The sequence below is a fragment of the Oryctolagus cuniculus genome, chromosome 3, assembly GCF_964237555.1.
Source record: "Oryctolagus cuniculus chromosome 3, mOryCun1.1, whole genome shotgun sequence".
NCBI classification, from domain to species: domain Eukaryota; kingdom Metazoa; phylum Chordata; class Mammalia; order Lagomorpha; family Leporidae; genus Oryctolagus; species Oryctolagus cuniculus.
This window is the reverse complement of record NC_091434.1, coordinates 44,178,752-44,196,539: the sequence shown is the minus strand read 5'-3', so window position 1 is coordinate 44,196,539 and position 17,788 is coordinate 44,178,752. Positions and strand designations below refer to the sequence as shown.

Here is a 17,788-nt window from a genome sequence, read left to right as displayed (position 1 = left end):
TTCAATCTAGCCTTCACACAGATACCTGTTTTTGAATATACAAAGTTGCTGCAGCATTTTTAAAATGGTATCCAATGATAAGGTAATGATCTATGAAATATAAGCAGGGGTTTTGTGCAAATGAGAGTCTATAAGTTTTGGTAAAGCACAAAGTGGTGCAAGTAAATTATTTTTTACTGCAAAAATTTTTCCAAGCTATAAATATATTAATGACAAGAACAGTGCTCTGGAGCTAGAAAAAGACAAGTACATGTGTCACAAACTGATTTAGCATAGGATTACTTTTCCTTGGAACACCTATTAGTAGTCTAATGGAGCATAGAGATTCAGTCTGTTCTCTTCTATTTGGTCAATGGAGTCAGTACCCACCACTGGTCCCAACCGAAGTTGCAGTATAAATTCTAGTTCCACTCCCTATTACACAAAAACTCATAATTACCTAGAGATTACCCTCTAAAACTAAACTTGTGTGCAAATACTTTCTCTTCATTCTTCTAGACCTAGGTCTGCATTGTTTGCTGTTTCTTCCATGCTTATTAAGCATTTTATCTTTATTACAGTTACAAATTTTAGTATAACACTATACCATGGCTATTTTGTTCTCTTATCCTATTAAGTCACCCAAAGCAGTGTTCCTATTTATTCCTGTACCACTGGCTCAGAGATTAAAAGCAAGGACAGGTGAATATTTTCCTGTGGCACGATAATGATACTGAGTAAAAATCTTTTCAAGAAAGTATCACTGGGGGCTGGCGCCGCGGCTCACTAGGCTAATCCTCTGCCTTGCGGCGCTGGCACACCGGGTTCTAGTCCCGGTTGGGGCGCCAGATTCTGTCCCGGTTGCCTCTCTTCCAGGCCAGCTCTCTGCTGTGGCCAGGGAGTGCAGTGGAGGATGGCCCAAGTCCTTGGGCCCTGCACCCCATGGGAGACCAGGATAAGTACCTGGCTCCTGCCATCGGATCAGCGTGGTGCGCCGGCCGCAGTGCGCCGGCCGCGGCGGCCATTGGAGGGTAAACCAACGGCAAAAGGAAGACCTTTCTTTCTCTCTGTCTCTCTCTCTCACTATCCACTCTGTCAAAAAAATGAAAAAATAAAAAAATAAAAAATAAAAAAAAGAGAAAGTATTACTGGGGCCAGTGCTGTGGCATGATGCTGCCTGCAGTGCCGGTATCCTATATGGGCACTGGTTTTAGTCCCAGCTGCTCCACTTCCAACCCAGCTCTCTTTTATGGCCTGGGAAAGCAGCAGATGACGGCCCACATCCTTGGGTCCCTGCGTGGAAGACCCAGAAGAATCTCTTTGCCTCTGCCTCTCTGTAGCTCTACCTTTCAAATAAATAAATAAATATTTTTTTTTAAAAAGGAAGTATTATTAACACTGGAATTAAAGAATCCCAGAATATACATTACCCAATTTCCAATAAAGGCATTTAGGTAGCTAACAAAAATCTTACCACATATCTGTTGCCGTGGTAATGGGATCATAGTTCAAGATCTCTGGAGCTGAAAGAGAAAACAAAATTCAAACTCAACTGACAAATTTTAAAACTTCATATGAAATTCAAACTGGACTCAATTTTGTGATGCCTAGAGTTAAGATATGAGATGGAAATTTCTGAGGCCAGAGTGCTATTTAGGACATCTGCCATTCTATGAGTCTGCTGTGTATCCCGCTTCCTATGTTGGATCGTTCTCTCCCTTTTTGATTCTATCAGTTGGTATTAGCAGACACTAGTCCTGTTTGTGTGATCCCTTTGACTCTTACACCTATCAGTGTAATCAACTGTGAACTGAAATTGATCACTTGGAATAGTGAGATGGCATTGATACATGCCACCTTGATTGGAAATTTAAAATATTGATTATCCTATGATAAACATTATCTAATTTCAGTAAATTACAGGACCAGTTGGCTCAGAAATATTGATACTGGGATAGGTGTTTGGCACAGCAGATAAGATGTTGCTTGCAATGCCCACATCCCTTATCAGAGTACCTGTTTCAAGTAACAGTTTTGCTTCCAATCCAGCTTCCTATAATGTGCACCCTGGAAGGCAGCAGATGATGACTCAAATACTTGGGTTCTGGCCATTTATGTGGGCGATCTGGATTGGGTTCTAGCCTCCTGGCCTCAGCCTGGCATAGCCCTGGCTGTTATGGAAATTTGGTGAGTAATAGGCAATTTCTTTCTATCATTCTCTACGTGCGTATATCTATATATTGTATACACACATACACATACATATATCTGCCTTTCAAATAAAATGAAAATAAATACATTTTTAAAAAATACTGATCATATTCTTGGAATAGCTTTGTAGTTAAACAACCACTCATTAGGGTTAATCTCAGAAACAAAATTATGAAGATATTAAATCCTAGAAGCTAGATTTTTAAATTTGTTGTATTGCTTTGTTAGGAATTAATTGACATTATTTTATTTGACTGATTTCAGAGTAAATAGGATGATAAGCATTTATAATAACATTATGAGTAATCATTCATCCTGGAAATGTTATATTTTCAACTACATTAAATATCATTTTTAAACTATTGAAATTTAATTTCCTAAACAATTTCTGTTGTCTTTTCCCTGCCAAAAAATGGTGCAAAATAAATTCTCAATATTTTCTAAAATTACCATATATTTCCAATAGTATTTATGACTGAAAAAAGATTTCACTTGGGCCAGAGCTATCATGCAGGTTAAGCTGCCTCCTTGACAGCGCCATCCCCTATCAGAATACAGGTTCAAGGCCTGGCTGTGTTACTTCTGATCCTGCTCCCCACTGGTATGCTTGGGAAGGCAACAGAAGATGGCCTGAGTGCTTAGGACCCTGCCATCCACATGGGAGACCCAGATGTAGTTCCAGGCTCCTAGCCTCAACCTGGCCCAGCCCCAGCCATTGCAGCCACTGGGGCGTAAACCACTAGAGGAAGATTTCTTTTTCTGTTTCTCCTCTATCTACAACTCTGCCTTTCAAATAATAAATTTTAAAAAAAGATTTTATGGTTTCAAAATATGATTTCATAATTTCCCCCAAAGAAAAACTGTTACCTAAAACCTAACATTTTTATTAATAAAGCATTTGAGTCACACATATTAATAAGCCACCTATGACCTTAGGTATTTCTGTGAGCTCAGTTATTAATAATTACAACCATTTATTTTAGGGTACTTTAGCTCATATTAGCATTCAAAAGTTAGTGATTTACTTTGATATTATTTTTGATAAACATGTGCCTATCCGAGTTGGTACTCTGTTTAGCCATATCTTTTCAACGCCTAAGTACAACAACCAAGAAATGTAAGAAGATTATTGCAAAAATTAAAAGGAAAAAAAAAAGAAGGAAGGAAGGAGGGAGGGTGGGAAGTATCATGATGTGCTTAAAATTGTACATATGAAATACATGATATCTATTCTCTTTTATAAATAAAAAATCCAAAAAAGAATTTAAATAAATAAATCATTTTAAATATAAATATATTTTAAATCAAAATATTTTAAATTCATATGCTGTTTCACATAAATTAAAAATACTTTATATGTATGATCTAATTTGAGGACTCTGTTCACTATTTCTAGAGTACCCAAACATAGTTTCCTTTTCGGTGCCTTTATTTTCAAAACCATCCTTTCATAACCTGCAAAACCTCATATTTTAAAGCGGTAGTATCAAAAAGGGTGGTATCTAGCTAACAACTTCTGTAAAACTGAAGACATAAGGGTGCTCAAAAGTTTATGGAAAATGGAATTAAAAGATGAAAATTAAAAACATAAACTTCTATTTTTTTAACATAAGCTGCATCAAGTTCAAGACACTTTGGAAATGATGAACCCAGCCATTTTCAGGGATAATACCAGTCCAACTGCAATGAACTAAGGATCTTCAGAATTTACCTATGCCAATGTAGTCTTTTTTACATTATTAACTAACGAAAAACGGGGGCCCTTTTACTAAGCACTTTTTAAGATTAAGAAACACAGAGAAATCAGAATGAGTTAAATCAAAACTATAAACTGGACGCCCAAAGGTTTCCCATTAAAATTCTTGCAAAGTTGCTCTTGTTTTATGAGACAAGTAATAGGAGCATTGTGGGACGGACAAGGATTCTCTGCTGAAGCTTTCCCGCGCATTTTTCTAGTAAAGTGTTGGTTAACTTGCTTACAACATTCTCATATTAAGCAGATGTTATCATTCTTTGGCCCTCCAGAAAGTCTACAAGTAAAATGCCTTTAGCATCCCAAAAAACTGACTTTTGCTTTGATTGGACCACTTTCAACTCTTGGTCACCATTACTTGTGCTTTGTCTTTAGGCTTGTACTGATAAAGCCATGTTTCAACTCCTGTTACGATGCCTTGAGGAAATGCTTCAGGATCTTGATCCCACTTGCTTAGAATTCCCTTGGAAGATTTGCTCTTGTCTGAAGATCATCTGCAGCAAGACTTTAGCAGTCAGTGAGTGGAAAGTTTGTTCCACTTTAATTTTCCAGTCAGAATTGTATGAGCTGAACTGATTGAGATGTCTATGGTGTTGGCTATTGTTTCTGCTGTGATTTCTCAGTCCTCTTCACTTAGGGCACAAAGAAGATTAAATCATTTCCTAGCACACTGATGTGGATGGGCTGTTGCTATCATCCTCATCTTCAACAGAGTTTTTTAAAAAAATTCTTATTTATATAAAGGGAACAAGTTTCATGTATTTCATAAATACAGTTTAAGGGCATAATGATATTACTCACCCTACCCTCCCTCCTCCTTCCTTATTTTTCTTTTCATTTTTACAATGACATACTTTCAATTTACTTTATAAGCACAAGCTGATCTCTCCACTGAATAAAGAATTCAAAAAATAATAAGTAGAAAGACTACTCTTCCTCAAGAGTATAGACAAGGGCTATATAGGTAATCAAATCTCAAAATGTCAATTTTGTTTATATACATTACATGCTTTTGTAATCTTGTAATTGCTTTTGTAATTTTGTAATAGTTACTACAAATCAGGGAAACATGTCTTTTGGGGACTTGCTTATTTCACTAAGCATAACGGTCTCCAATTGCAACCATTTTGTTGAGAAGGGCAGTTTCATTCTTTTTTTATGTCTGAGTAGTATTCCATTGTATATATATTCCAGCCACTAGTTATTGGAAATCTGCGTTGATTCCTATACTCCCACATTTATAACTTCTCTTCATTCCTTCTTAAAACAAGTTATCCATTCATAAACTGCTGATTTCTTTGGAGCATTGTCCTCATAAACTTTTCATAAGCCATCAGTGATGTTCACCATTCTTCTACTCAAGCTTCACCATCAATTTTTGATAACATGCTTTGATAGGGGCTCTTTTTAAACTGATGCCTTGTCCTTATTGCCTCAAACTAGTCTCTATTCAGAAAAGTTAGTATGAGTTTATTTTGAGGCAAAAATAATTTGAAATCGATGCAGAATTTCTCTTTAAAATGCATTTTCCATGAACTTTTTGTATTGCAAACAGCTGGGACCCGACAGATGTGGAAGTGTGATGTATCCAACACTCAGGCTTAAATGGTAATCACAGATGACTTGATTCTTTCACCTTTTCTTTTTCCATTTTCTACTCATCTCTGGCTTCCCTCTAACCCATTTCTTTTTTCATGATATACAAAGCCTTTATACACAAACAATAAACTTTCGCACTTATGTACTCAATGTCCTAAGAATTGCTGTGAACATTTCAATTCTCCTACATTCACTACATTTCCTTTAAAATGCATCATAAACCAAGTTTCAATGCACTTGAGCCAAATGAATCCTAGAATTATATGCTTTAATTTTTAAAAAGGTATCATCTTCTTATTAAATTTCAAAATAGTATAGAAAATAATAGGAAATTCTTACCTAAGTATTCTGGTGTTCCCATGATTTCCCGAAGTTCACATGCATTCCCTATTTTTCGAGACATTCCAAAATCTACAATTTTTATGTCCCCAAGAGGGTATATACTGCTCAATAATATATTCTGTGGCTAAATAAAGAACAAAAATTGATAAGTAATATGCTATAAAAATATTAGTTTCAGTATTTCCCCCAGGTTGGATGTAAATTAAGTGGAATTTATTGATTAGCTATTATATATTTCATTAAGACATTCATTAAACATTTACTGAACTATTTTTAGAAGCAGCTATATATTGAATGAGGCATAAAGTCAAAAACAAAATTCTGGAATTGGAGGACATAGAAAATGGATGGATAGGTACAAAGACTAGTTGGTCATGATGTGTAGAATATTCATTAATAAAGATAATACTACATAATTCTGTCCATAAGAAAGTACAAGATAGTTTTATGGCAGAGATATTGTATACAGTGAGTCTTAAAAGATTAAGTAGGAATATGCCAGATAGAAAGGGGTTCTGGGAATAGCATAAAAGGCAGCATGGAGTAATGAATGTACATATACTTACAGAGACAGAAAATGTTCAGTAAAATACGATGGTTCATTATGAGCTGTGTCTGACTGTCCCCAGGTTTGTAGTCTTGACAATAAGATGTTTCATCTGTTGCCTTTTAGAACCATGTGAATCTGCTTTATTATTTTAGGCTTATTAGAAAGTTCTCTGTTGTTTGGGGCCCAGCGCTGTGGTGCAGCAGGTGGGTTAAAGCCCTGGCCTGAAGTACCGGCATCCCATATGGGTACCGGTTCAAGTCCCGGCTGCTCCTCTTCCAATTCAGCTCTCTGCTATGGCCTGGGATAGCAGTAGAATATGGCCCAAGTCCTTGGGCCCCTGCACCCACATGGGAGACCCGGAAGAAGCTCCTGGCTACTGGCTTCGGACTAGCACAGCTCCAGCTGTTGCGGCCATCTGGGGAGTGAACCATCGGATGGAAGACCTCTCACTCTGTCTCTACCTCTCTCTGTAACTCTGTCTTTCAAATAAATAAAATAAATATTTTACAAAAAACAAAGTTCTCTGCTGTTTTCAAAATCTGTACACCAGGCAAGGTGCTGCTACCAGACTATGCAAAAAATCATAATAGCTTCCCAATTTGGAGGGAATATACAATAACTCTATTATTAAGTCACAGAGACTATCACAGGAGGAAAAAGTGAGAGGAATCAGCTATGTTGTCAGCTCAGTTATTGTTTAGATTCAATAAATACAGGTTTATATGCCATCCTTGACTTCAAGTGCTATGTGAGGCTATGTAACACACTTGGTTTGTCCTTAGCAGGAAAAATATCCAACAGGAAGTGGTGGGAATATGATTATACTGTCCTTGACCATGTTGTTTCTTTTTTAGGATTTTATCAATAGGATAAATGGAAGGATCCTAGGTGCTAAATACCATCCCTCCCCTCAACAGAGGGCCCCAATTCAGAAAAATAGATTTTTTGTTTGTTTGTTTGCAAAAGGGCTAAGATGGATACATGTACAAATTAAAGATTTTAAGGTCATCTAAACAGTATCTAATCTGTAGCTGGAAACAAAGATTTGGAAATTAGGAGACAAGCCTGGGCTGTAGATAGAGTGAATGATAATGATAATGATAATGATAATGATAATGATAATGATGGAGGAGGAGAAAGGTGAAGGGGGAAGGACAGAAGGAAAAGAAAGTGATAATGGAAGGAGAAGAATCCACTGCTCAGAAAGTAAGAAATAGATTGATATAGATTTTAAGAATTTTGTGTGGATGTGGAGGATGCCTAAGGGGGAAAGAATAACAACATGAGAGAGAGAAGCATCAAGGTAAAGTAAGGAGCCTGAATGACCTGGAAAAAAACCAAAAGACTAAAGCCAAGAGCCCAGGAGTTCCTGAGTTGCCCACACATGCAGTCTTCCGTTTGCCAGTAAAAAATCAAGTGCACATAGCACACAGGCAAAGAACACCCCAGTGCAATGCAGACAACCACAACCTGACTGCAGTTTCCTATCAACACCAACTTGGAATTGTGTACACCAAGAACTGAGAAGAAACACAGTTGTTCCTTTACTTTAAATCACATATTATTGTTACCTTTAAATCAAGATGTACAATGTTATTCTGATGCAGATAATAAACTCCTTCAAGTATCTGTTTAACAAGTCTGATAACATCATTTTCAGAGACCATTTCAGCCAGCTCAGGTAAACACAAGTTGAAAATTTCTCCACCTGCAGCACTGAATTAAAATTCAAATAACAGAAACTTAAAAATCATTCACCTAAAATGATAGCTTTTAAATTGAGTACACCTGTTAAGTAAAAGACACACAATTTGTGCACATAACACATTTAAAGACATAGCGGAAAGCAGGGGACCTTAAGGAAGAAAATAAATGACAACAATATTCCAAATTCTGAGTACTAACATTTGATATTCATTAAATAAAATTAAATTGCTTTAAAAAATCAAAAGGCTTTACATGAATATTTTTGAAGTACTCTCGTATAGATATACTCTTATTTATATATACTCTTATTTCACTTCAATCCCACCCCAGTCTCAAAACTCCTTGAAGAACTAATGACAAATTAATTTAAGTATCTGTCTCAAGGTAGTGTGGTAAAGACAATCTTAACATTAAAAATTGTGGTTTCCTCTTAAGTTTAGAGTAGCTATTCCAAAATAATTTATAGAAATTGGAAATACATTATTCATAAACTGAACAACTAATTAATTAATCTTCACAAATAATTAATATGCAGACTATCTCTAGTGATTCCTGGCTTGCATGTCAATGTTTACTTCTCACAGCCCTTCTCAAGGTCTCCTGGGGGAGAGCAGAAACCCATGGTATAGACTAGCAGAGACACTTTCTTTTCCTTTCTGGCTAAATTATTTAGTTTCAACTAAAACAATCCTTTCAAAACAGAAAATGGTCTGACTATATTCCTGAAAAGACTCTCAAGACAGTATGATTAATAATATTATATTAAGTAATATGAATAATACAATTGTAAGCAAATAAGAAAATGAAAAGAACAATTGGATTATCTTAGAGTAAGTTCTTGCTAGGCATTTTACAAGCTATAAATAATGACAATATAATCCTTTTAAGAGAAATCAGATCACATAATTTCAAATTATATAAAACTGTATAAAATATCAGTTTAAGTATTTATATCTACTATATACAAAAAATAGATCTGAAATGTCTATTGTACAGCAACATAAGTTATTTGATGACAATATGAACATTTTATGATTATTTATGTACCAACATGTACATTATAGTCACTAAAGTTAATTTAATAACGAACCCCTCCCAACAATTCTAAAATTCAAAACAATATAAAACAAATAAACAAAAAAACACAAAAAAGCAAACTGAAAAAACACTTTCTGGTACCTAAGATATAAGACACCTGGACAGCAGGGTACTTATTGGGTGCCTACTAAAGTCATGACTGCCTGTGTTTCTGTTCTAATTTTGTCACTAATTAGATACATGAACTTGAACATAGGCATAAATGATAGTTTCTACTTCACTAGTGTAAGATTTGGATAATCCATATAAAGTATTGAACACAATTAATGCTATGAAGATCAAAGTAGATAATCTATGTAAGTATTCATAACACTAACACCTGGTAAATAGTAAATATTACTATAATAAGCCAACAAATATTAATTCCAAACCAAGACAACATCCAGCCTTTCTGAATTTGCAAGTTTCTTGTTAAACTCTGATTTTGAAAGAAACTCAGGAAGTCTTTGTTAAAATTCACTTTTCAGAAACATTATATCCTTCATAGAAAAATGTGTATAATATATTCTTAAGTGAAAAAAGAGGTTAGAATTGAGTATGTCCAGATCACAATTTTGTTTCTAAAAGTACATATGCACAGATAAAACATAAGAATAATTTTTAAATATACCACAAAATAACCATAGTTCACAAATAATTTCTATTTGTTTTGCGTGTCTTCTAATTTAACATAATGAGTAGGCATTACTGCTACAACCAGGGAAGAGATCCCGAGGGTTTCTGATTTTGTTGTTTTTAGCTTGTTTCAGGAATAAGATCAAACAAAATGCTATGATTTTCAACCAACCACACTGTCTCTCCCTTTTTGTTTGGTAACTAAAAATGTTCTTTGTTGGACTACCATTTTTCACACAAAAGAGACACATAGACACATAGGTAAAGCTATGGGAAATAGAACCTTAGGAAGAGCTGAAGAGGAGGGAAAAAAAACAGGTAACCCAAGAAGCAGATTGTAAAAGTTAGCAGACACTTGAAAGTGAAACGGAAATAGTGAGTAGCAGAAAAGCAGATGCTGTAACAAAAGCTGCTCAGATCAGTGACTGCAAAAAAGAAAAAATATCTCGATAGTCAGAAAAGCCACTAACACTATTATCATTGCCCTGGCTGGTATCTTCAGGGTACTCCTACAGTTTCTCTCTTCACAAGAAGAGTTTGCCCCTAGAAGGGACCCCAACCCAAATTTTAGAAATTTGCAACATTTGTATTTATTTGCTTATGCATTTGTACATGTGTTATGTGTCAGTATATGTGATAATAGCAACCTACGTGCTATTTAGATATAATCTGTCTTCTACAGTTTCTGAAGCATTGTTCAAAAGTTAGTAGGGAAATAGAGAATATCTTTTAGAAAGATTCCTAAAATATAATAAAAATAATGCTAGTATATAAAATGTTAAAGTTATAATACTTTCCTATCAAAAATGATGAGCTCTGTGGGTTAAAGGAGGACAATATTTTCAATAAAACAAAGTATTATCTCAATTATCCATGAGATGCAAATATAGGCATATAATGAAAGCCACTGAAAACACTTTTTAAGTAAGTACTTATTTCTATTATCAAAATCAAATAATTTTTATATTGTTTATTTTAAAATTATATTCCTATGCTAAATGGGGGAAATAAAATCATAGAATTTTTTTCTTACAGATTTTATTTATTATTTATTTGAGAGGTAGAGTTACAGACAGTGAAAGGGAGATAGCAAGAGAGAGGTCTTCCATCTGCTGGTTCACTCCCAAAATGGCCACAACAGCCGGAGCTGAGCATATTCAAAGCCAGGAGCCAGGAACTTCTTCCAGTCTCCCAGGTGTGTGCAGAGGAACAAGCAATTGGGCCATCTTCCACTTTCCCAGGGCATAGCAGAGAGCTGGATCAGAAGAGGAGTAGACAGGACACAAACAGGTGCCCACATGGGATGCTGCCACTGCAGGCAGAGGATTAAGCTACTATGCCATAGCACCAATAGGATTTTAGAATGGAAAGAAACTAGGCAGAGTATTCCATTGCCTCTCTAAATTAGAGCATGTGATGTGATTACCAATTGCCCTTTTTGGAGAATTGTTTTATGAGTTAAATGGATTATAGATAAAATGTTTAACATAGAGCCTACTGTATGGTAAATGCCCAACATACTTTCATTGTTGAAATTGTTGAGACTATATTGAAATGCACTGCTGTAGTGACTGAGATCATTCCAGAGGATGAGGCTTTCTATTTTGCATGTTCAGTCAGTGTTCATCCTTTTCTGTTGGGTCAGTAATATATTTGGTATATGATAGACAATTTTGTAATTTCCTGACAAAAAGGAAATATGAATTCTCTCCCACATAATCTCATAAAGTTGTCTCCGATGAACAGAAGCAAGTTCCTCTTTCGAGGTTTGTTATTTCTAGGACAAAATATTTGTTCCATATTCTCCAAAAAAATAAGTACTCTTTATAATAAATTTTTTTTGTTTTAAAATTCAGCATTAAATCTTAAAATGTTCAATTAGATGATACCTTCTTTCCAGAAGTAAAATCAAAGATTTGCATATATTTTATATAATTCTCCAAATATAAATAAATACTTGGTCCAGCGAAGTCTTTGCCTCATGGAGAATGGAGATGAAATGACTCAAAATTTCTCCCCAGCTTAAAGAAAGATGTAGTATTACCTTCTAAAAAAGTAGTATTTATATTACTTCTCCAATAAATAGTCAAAAAAAGGACAAAAGATCATTTAGATGCTACAACTGGTAATGAAATATTTTCCTGTAGACTACATATTAAGATAAAAATGAAGTTTTAATAATTGCTTAAAAGCGACAAGCTGACTGCAAGGATGTAAATTTAATTCATAGAAGTCTAAGCAATTTAATTTGGTTTAAAAATAGGGTTAGATTAGGTAGAAGCAAAACAAAAAAAACAAACAGAATCAAAATACTTCTACTCATAGCTGTGGTATTTTAGAGGGAAAGTTTCAGACAGATTCATATAATTAACAAATGTAACAATTTTAAAAGGTTCCTTTTTAAAACAATAGTATGCCACTTACGTGGAGGGACATTTAGCAGCATCTAATACAAATACCTATGCTTTTACTCTTTGACCTAGTAATCATACTTTCATGAAGTATAGTAACACTACAACTCCACAAATAATGCACATCCATGGAAGGCTATCTGAATAAAACAAAATCCAACTATTCAATGGAGTGCTAAGCAGTCATTTAAAAACAGCTTTAGTAAAAATACTTAGGTTCTTATGAACTAATATAGGATGATTTCTGGCTAGTATAAGTTTTAAAAAGAAAGGTGAAAAGGGGTATTTGTAATATGCTAGTTTTTCTGTAAGAAAGGAAACATAAGTTTATAAAAATTTGCTCATGTTTGAAAGAAGTATAAAGAATGAACCAGAAATGAACAAATGTGCTTAACTTATAAAGGTTGGGTAGGAAGATAATAGAAAGTACAGGAAAGGAAGCAAGGTTTTGTAACACACATTTATATATATATATCTGAGCTTTGAATTATGCAAATCTTTTTTACAATTTCAAAATAAGAAACAGAAAAAAAGGATTTAAAGAATCAGATTCTAATACTGAATTACAGACAAAAGCAAATGTGTAACTATACACCCTTAGTGGGTTATATACTAAAGACAGAAAGAATGAAAAAAAAATCCCAACTTGATTAAGAAGTTTGCAATTGATGTTAGTATTAGCTTTGTTATTCTGAAACTACTTCTTATATATACATTTTGGACAAGGCAAATGAGCAAATATTGTTGTAAACAGTATTTTCACTGTGGGAGAAGGGAAATACAAATATAGAATAAAAGAGGTATTGAACAACCTTGTATTGGTGGACTTGAACTAGATCTACGAGAATGAATTCACAATTTTAAAAAATACGATTTTCTGGCCGGCGCCGCGGCTCACTAGGTTGATCCTCTGCCTGTGGCACTGGTACTCCGGGTTCTAGTCCTGGTTGGGGCACTGGTTCTGTCCCGGTTGCTCCTCTTCCAGTCCAGCAATCTGCTGTGGCCCTGGAGGGCAGTGGAGGATGGCCCAAGTGCTTGAGCCCTGCACCTGCATGGGAGGCTGGGAAGAAGCACCTGTCTCCTGGCTTCACATTGGCGCAAGGCGCCAGCCGTGGTGGCCATTTGGGGGGTGGGCCAATGGAAGGAAGACCTTTCTCTCTGTCTCTCTCTCTCTCACTGTCTAACTCTGCCTGTCTATATATATATATGTGTGTGTGTGTGTGTGTATATATATATATATATGATTTTCTAACATTGTTCTTGGAAAATACCTAGAAACAATGATACTCCTTTAAAAATAAGCATGTGTAGTACCCATCTTGCTTCCTAATTACCATTCCCCACTAAGAAGAACCGAAACTTCTTGGAGAGTTGGCTGACAAAATTTTGATGTGCATTAAGCAAAGAAATGCTCAAACACAAATAAGACCATTTCAAAAGGACAAAGGAAGTAGCCTGAAAGCCTATTTATGCCAGTAATTTTTAAAAATTTTTAGTTATTATTTTTATTTGAAAAACAGATACATAGAGAGTCTGCCAAGAATGAAACAGGCCAAGGACAGGAACCAGAAACTCAATCTAGATGTCACATGTGGGTGGTAGAGACTCAAAACTTGAGACATCACCTAATGACTCCCAGGGTACCTATTACCAGGAAGCTGGATCAAAAGTGGAGAAGCCAAGACTAGAATCAGGCAGTATGACAGGGAAAGTACAGTGCCCTAGATGGCAACCTAGCCAGTGCAACAAATGCCTGCCCCATACTTCTACTAATAAATTTAACAGTGATAAACTTGGGACAATTTAAACATGAAAAAAGATAGTGGTAGAAACTGATTAGAGCCAATTAAGTTAAAGCATAATGGTTTATTTTTAATGACTGATTTATTAGTTTAACAAAACCATGGCTATTCAAGTTTACTATAAAATAGATTTACTTTATTAAAAATTATCTGAACCTAAAGAATATTAAACCTAAATTTAGCTGATCTCTTATCTCTTCCAATTGTTACAGACATTCAAACACACATCTTAAATACCTGTGTATCAGACACAATAATAAATGTCAGACAATCATGCAATAAAGGCATTACTTAAGAGCTACATGCAAAAAAAAAAAAAAAAAAAGAGCTACATGTAGGTACCCTAACCATTCTCTAACTCCATCACCCCATGAATTGTTGAATATTTTTGTGTTTTCAATTTTTCACTAACTTGTGGCAAGAGATATTTTATTTCTTATTGTGACAATTCCTAACATAGTGTTTTAAACATCACACATACTAAATGTATTTCTTTAACAAACAATGTACTAGCATACCTTGATGCAATTTATTGTTCTGTTCTCCTTGGGTAATTTTCTTGGAGATGTTTTTCAAATAGGTAGACAAAAATATGAAAATTATTTCAATTCTACTTGTCATCAGATTGTTTTCCAGAAAAGCTCAAACAATTTCTCTTGCCATCAACAAAGACTATATATGCATTTCACTACATTTCCCAAATGTGTTTTTCATTCGTTTATTTTGTGCTGTTATTTTTTGTATGTGTGTGAAGCTGTACCTTTAGCCTTGTAAAAATATTTGAAATTAAACTACCTCTCTAATATTTTATGAACACTAATTTTTAAAGTTCTTAGCATAGTTTTATCATTCTTGACATCTCAATTCAACTTATCTTAAAGCATTAAAACTATATACTATAGATTTACTTCAATATATTAAAGTATCTACTTACTATTCCAATATCAAAATTATTTCACTTGCATTTTCATAAACCTCATGAAGATTAATCACACGGGGACAGGACTTTGCCAATTCAAGTACAGCAATTTCATGTAGGATCTCTGCCCGACAATCTTGTCCTCTTCTTCTCTTTTTTAAAAATTTTGCAGCATATTCTTGGCCAGTAGATTTTGATATACATTGTCTAACCACAGCAAATTTTCCTCTGAAGGGGGAAAGTAAAGACAACTTTAATTTTTCCATAGAGAATAGTTTTTCCATAGAGAATAAGATACTATTATATTATACCTTTAAAGTCAATTCCTTTAAATATTTGTGCCACTAGGTATTTATCTTTCTGTAAACTAAATCAAGCATTATATGTATTTTAAAGTGTTTTTAAAAATTTATATAACAAGAGACAGATAGCTCCCATCTACTAGCTTTATCCCCAGATGCCTACAACTGCTGGGGCTGGCACAGGCTGAGTCCAGAAGCTGGGAACTGAACCCAGGTCTCCTACATGGTGGCAGCAATCAATCACTTGAGCCTTTACTTGTTGCTTCCCAGGGTCTGCATTAGTAGAAATCTGGAACTATGTCAAAATCAGTACTGAAATTTAGGCATTCCAACATGCTATAAAGTGTCCTAACAGGCACCTTAGTCAAAAGGCCAAATGCATCCCCACTTTGTATGTATCTTTGTAAAATTTATGGTACTATTGCATACCAATGTAAATGCCAAACAGAAATAACAAGATAAGACAGAATTATATTTGTTCTTCACTATTAATATGAAGTATTATCATCATAGGAAAATAATATCATTTGTATACCAAGTCTATACCATACTCTTGATATAAATTATTGTAATTAAGTATTATAACAATCCCATATAGTAAATGTTATTTTGTTTTGTATACAATAAAGAAGATATTTAATCTGGTCAAGATGAAGATTTAAACTTGGGTCTTTTTTCCAAAGACTGTACCTTCCATAAAGATCATATTAACACTCTAATCAAAATAGCTTTTCGTCAAACATAAAAAAATAAAATAAATGCAAAAATGGCTATTTGACATATTTCATTTGTGTAATAATTTTGCCTTTTGATACAACTTTTAACAAGCTTTGAAATTTTCTATCACAATTTGACAGCAGTTTTACTAATCCATGTCCTAGTAACACACAGTCTATGAAGCCTATAATAGGCACGTAAGGATATGTATCCTATGGGGAGTATTCAAAGACATTTCATGATCAGCTAAGAAAACTAATGGTATCAACAGCAATGCATAGGGGACAACACTACGGTATAGTAGAATAAGCCTCTGCCTGCCGTGACGGTATCCCACATGGGTGCTGGTTAGTGTCCTGGCTGCTTCTCTTCCAATCCAGCTCTCTGCTAATGGCCTGGGAAGGCAATGGAAGATGGCCCAAGTACTTGGGCCCCTGCACCCAGTGGGAGCCTCAGAGGCTCCTAGTTCCTGGTCAGGTTGGCCCAGCTCTAGTCGTTGTGGCCATTTGGGGAGTGAACCAGCAAATGGGAGACCTCTCTCTCTCTTCTTCTCTGTCTGTAACTCTGCTTCTCAAATAAATAAATCTTAAAAAAAAAAGGACAGCTTTGTACAAACAGACTCATCAAGTCACATTTATCATTTTAGGAAAAAGTATGTTTCTAGCTCTCTCCAATAGTAACTCTCAGCATCTCAGCCAAAATTTAAAAAGACATTGAAAATAAGAGTTTCCATTGGAATATTTATGCATTATAAGCCTGCATTTAGCCAAAATTTAGTTTCACAGAGGCTTAAAGCTATTATGAGTCAAAGACCATTTTGAGAAACTAATAAAATCTATTGACTGTCCACAGAGAAAAATGTATAACTTCCCTTAAAGTAGGAAGTTTTACATACAATTCCAGAAGGTTTTCTGATTTTGAAGTCTGTCTATAAACCTTCTAAGCCTGAGTCAAGGAGATTCAAAACTAAGAACTTTTATCTGAAGGGCCAAGTTACTCCCTAATTTCTGGTAGTAACAAGCCAGGTATAAATAAAGGATCTTTAGAAAAGAACTTTTGTTCTACTACTCCTTGTGACTCAGTTATCTTCAGAATATGTCACCAACACAGCATATCCGGTCTAACAAGGAAAACAATTTCTAAGTCATTTGGTGTTTAGAGGACGTATGAGGGGAACACATTGCTTGATAGTGTTTGACTTGCTATTTCCAAGGACCAGTATTTCAAAGATTCCTACTCTTTATTTCCCACATCACTCCCCCAAATTGATGCCAATGAAAAAGCACTGGAAACCATACTAAAAAAATATAGCTAGGAATGAAAAAATCTAACAAGCTGCAATTTTACCCCTACATTTACTAAAATTTACATCAACTCAATAAATTTGCAAATACAAACTTGATGTTTGAAAGCAGTTTTTTAAGATTTAAAAATGCTTAACTATAAAATACTATCTCACTCTATCCAAAAGGAATACAAAATGCTGCATTTCAGTGAACACACAGAAAAGTAAATTAGTCCCTTTAAATCAAACCATTTTATAAATTTTTATAAATTTTATACTGCATAAACTGAGTCAGAATAAGATTAAATGACTCATGAAAGGTCACATGTGGAAAAGGAGTGCCAAGAATTAAACTGCGGAATCTAGGTTCCTAGTTTTCTGTTCTAACCACTACAAAACAATTCATCTTTTTAAAATTGTTTTTGAAAAGAAAGTTAATAAGTCATTCATGTCTGCTAATTCTTCCTCAGATTTAGAGGAAAAAAGGAAATTTTAAGT

The 17,788-nt window shown here is 34.7% G+C and overlaps 1 protein-coding gene across 1 annotated transcript in view; it reads right to left on the bottom strand.

Moving 5' to 3' along the window:
- STK17B (serine/threonine kinase 17b) overlaps positions 1-17,788 on the bottom strand; it is a 35,500-nt gene that overhangs the window by 6,903 nt on the left and 10,809 nt on the right. Inside the window, exons 3-6 of the mRNA XM_002712358.5 lie at positions 15,002-15,214; positions 8,006-8,150; positions 5,882-6,008; positions 1,454-1,502 (exon numbers count right to left, since the gene is read on the bottom strand). Of these exons, the coding sequence (XP_002712404.1) occupies positions 1,454-1,502; positions 5,882-6,008; positions 8,006-8,150; positions 15,002-15,214 (534 nt within the window). The remainder of the gene's footprint in view (positions 1-1,453; positions 1,503-5,881; positions 6,009-8,005; positions 8,151-15,001; positions 15,215-17,788) is intronic.